At 44.7% G+C, this 3,561-nt stretch overlaps 1 protein-coding gene across 2 annotated transcripts in view; it reads left to right on the forward strand.

The window, feature by feature from the left end:
• Nucleotides 1–3,561, forward strand: part of LOC106528669 (uncharacterized) — a gene marked incomplete in the record, with an annotated part of 14,334 nt that overhangs the window by 631 nt on the left and 10,142 nt on the right. The window contains 6 exon segments of one of the 2 annotated variants that reach the window (XM_014023898.1): nucleotides 560–603; nucleotides 964–1,130; nucleotides 2,623–2,714; nucleotides 2,813–2,889; nucleotides 2,966–3,060; nucleotides 3,259–3,477. In XM_014023898.1, the coding sequence (XP_013879352.1) occupies nucleotides 560–603; nucleotides 964–1,130; nucleotides 2,623–2,714; nucleotides 2,813–2,889; nucleotides 2,966–3,060; nucleotides 3,259–3,477 (694 nt within the window). 2 annotated transcript variants of the gene reach the window in all.

Below are 3,561 nucleotides of genomic sequence, written 5' to 3' on the forward strand. Positions count from 1 at the left end.
GTTCCTGCAGGGGGCGCTGCAGCGCCGCTTCACCACATGAAGCGCCACCGGAAGTTGAGCTTTTCAGACGGCAGCGGGGCGGGCTGTTTGAACTGTTTTCAAGTTCGTTTCCTCGTGAGTCCAACAAAGGTTTTTATGAATTATTAACACTTTAAAAATAAGCAGGGCGCGATAGTTGTTCTTCTTCACCCCCGGCTGCTTGTCGAGACTTAAAACGAGCTCACGGTTCGTAAAAGAAAAGACTATAAACAGCGTTCTGTGTCATTACACTGACTTACTTTGTTGTTTTATAATAAAAATCAATCATTTTCAATTGATTTATTTTTTGAAAAGATCACTCAAAATGCTGTACGATTTAACAAGATTCATTCTAAAGTAAAAAGAATAGTAAAACACATTGTCACTGTCTAGAATTAGCAGATAACGCTAGCTAAAAGTGCTAGTAAACAAACACTTAGCAACAAGCTATATAATCTGGAGGTGATTCACCTGCTCTGTTCTAGACAGAACAAAAGTCAGTCATAATAATTATTTACTGATTGTTTTTAGTCTGATTCAGGGGCAAAGGATGGAAGAACAGCTGGATCAGTCCACCTGCAGTCAGTAAGTAATAAAAATAATAAAATAAATATTATAATTCAGTATAAAGTGTATGGATTTAAATAATAAACTTTTTTTAACACACAGTGCAGACCAATGCCAAGAGTGTGCGAAGTAATTAAAGCAAAAGGTGTCTACGTTGAACTAGAATATAAGAAATATTTTCAGTTGTTTCACAGTTTTTTGTAAAGTGTATAATTCAACATGTGTTAATTCATAGTTTTGATGCCTTCAGTGTGAATTTAACATTTTCATAGTCATGAAAATAAAGAAAACTGCTTGAATGAGAAGGTGTGTTCGGGCTTTTGGTCTGTACTGTACAAGAGTCAAAACCCCGATCATTCGGCTTCTTGATGGCTGCAGGTCAGGCTGTCAGACTGTGAGTGAAGGGGCGGGGTCTACGGATGGGGGCGTGGCCAACCTGTGGACCTCGTTCTGTAACGATGTGCTGATGAGAGGAGGAGAGGAGTTGACCTACGAAGAGCTGCGAGCAGAAAGACACAACCAGCGGAAGCAGGAGAAGGTGGAAGGTCTGTTCACTGACCGCGGGACATTTACCTTTCTGTGTGTTTATGGATGCCTTCACTGTCCATGGGACGTTTACTGCCCTCTGTTTGTTTATCGATGCCTTCACTGACCGCGGGACGTTTACTGTTCTCTGTGTTTATCGATGCCTTCACTGACTGTGGGACGTTTATTGTCCTTTGTGTGTTTATTGATGCCTTCACTGACTGTGGGACATTTACTGTTCTCTGTGTGTTTATTGATGCCTTCACTGACTGTGGGACGTTTACTGTTCTCTGTGTTTATCGATGCCTTCACTGACCGTGGGACGTTTACTGTCCTCTGTGTGTGTTTATCGATGCCTTCACTGACCGTGGGACGTTTACTGTTCTCTGTGTGTTTATCGATGCCTTCACTGACTGTGGGACGTTTACTGTTCTCTGTGTTTATCGATGTCTTCACTGACTGTGGGACGTTTACTGTTCTCTGTGTTTATCGATGCCTTCACTGACTGTGGGACGTTTACTGTCCTGTGTGTTTTTATTGATGCCTTCACTGACTGTGGGACGTTTACTGTCCTGTGTGTGTTTATTGATGCCTTCACTGACTGTGGGACGTTTACTGTCCTGTGTGTGTTTATTGATGCCTTCACTGACTGTGGGACGTTTACTGTTCTCTGTGTGTTTATTGATGCCTTCACTGACCGTGGGACGTTTACTGTCCTCTGTGTTTATTGATGCCTTCACTGACCATGGGACGTTTACTGTTCTCTGTGTTTATCAATGCCTTCACTGACCATGGGACGTTTACTGTCCTCTGTGTTTATTGATGCCTTCACTGACCATGGGACGTTTACTGTTCTCTGTGTTTATCGATGCCTTCACTGACCATGGGACGTTTACTGTCCTCTGTGTTTATCAATGCCTTCACTGACTGTGGGACATTTACTTCCTGTGTGTGTTTATCGATGCCTTCACTGACTGTGGGACATTTACTTCCTGTGTGTGTTTATCGATGCCTTCACTGACTGTGGGACATTTACTGTCCTGTGTGTGTTTATTGTTACCTTCACTGACCGTGGGACGTTTACTGTCCTGTGTGTTTATCGATGCCTTCACTGACTGTGGGACGTTTACTGTCCTGTGTGTGTTTATGGATGCCTTCACTGACTGTGGTACGTTTACTGTCCTGTGTGTTTATCGATGCCTTCACTGACTGTGGGACATTTACTGTCCTGTGTGTGTTTATTGTTACCTTCACTGACTGTGGGACGTTTACTGTCCTGTGTGTTTATCGATGCCTTTACTGACCGTGGGACGTTTACTGTCCTGTGTGTGTTTATCGATGCCTTCACTGACCGTGGGACGTTTACTGTCCTGTGTGTGTTTATTGATGCCTTCACTGACCATGGGACGTTTACTGTCCTCTGTGTGTTTATCGATGCCTTCACTGACCGCAGTAAAGGAGTCTTTAGTTCAGGTCTTTGGTCTGAGTTGGTCAAACGTTTTGTTTCCTCAGAGAAGATGAGAAGTCTGAAGGAGGAAGAGGAGTGGCTCAGTCAGCAGCTGGAGGAGAAGATGAAGCTCTTGAAGCTCATGGCCAATCAGGAGGTATCAGTGAAGTACTGGTTCTGGTTCTGATCCTGGTGGTCCCTCTGAGGTCTCATCATGAGAGCTGCTGGACTCCTCTGTCTCTCTCTGTCGTCCAGGTCCTGGACTCCGGTGAACCTACCAGCACCGCTTCCTTCCAGATATATGATGAGTCAGCTCCTGCAAGGCCTGCTGGGTAACGGATCAGTGCAGACGCTGACATGTCCATCAGAACCAGAATCCACAGATCTCACTGTGTGGCTCTCATCCAGCAGGAACTCTGAGGCGTCTTCAGATGAGCTGATGGACGACGTCTTCCTGCATCCTGAGGAGAGAGGACTCAACGTGAAGGTCCAGTCGCAGACAGGTGAGAGGATCACGAACAGAACCATCAGTTCTGTTCATCTGGACCAGTTGAGTTTGAATCTGTTTTGATTTGTTAGTTTTGTGGATTTTTAAAGACAATCTTTAGTCTGGACTCAGTTTAGCTTTGCTGCTAACTTTAGCTTATGTGCTGCTAACTATGGATTGTCATTAGCTGATCTCTTGGGGTTCACCGCCTCAGGCCAGCAGGACCGGACCACAGAAGACCTCCACACTCTGCCAGGCTACCAGGGAGCCGTGTCCAAAACCGGAAAGGCTCTGAGTCCCATCGAAGAGGCCAGTAGGGAGGCTGGATCCATGAACTCTCAGTCAAGTGAAAACTGCAGTCCACTGAACCTGAACCAGAACCAGAACCAGCTGGATCAGGGCCAAGAGGACCTGGATCACACTGCTGCTTCTTGTATGGAGACTTTATTTCAACTTCAAACAGGATAATCAAACAAAAAATATTAACCTGAAGATTATTTATACAGAAAAATGGATG

Source organism: Austrofundulus limnaeus, unplaced genomic scaffold (genome assembly GCF_001266775.1).
Source record: "Austrofundulus limnaeus strain Quisiro unplaced genomic scaffold, Austrofundulus_limnaeus-1.0 Scaffold394, whole genome shotgun sequence".
Classification (NCBI taxonomy): Eukaryota; Metazoa; Chordata; class Actinopteri; order Cyprinodontiformes; family Rivulidae; genus Austrofundulus; species Austrofundulus limnaeus.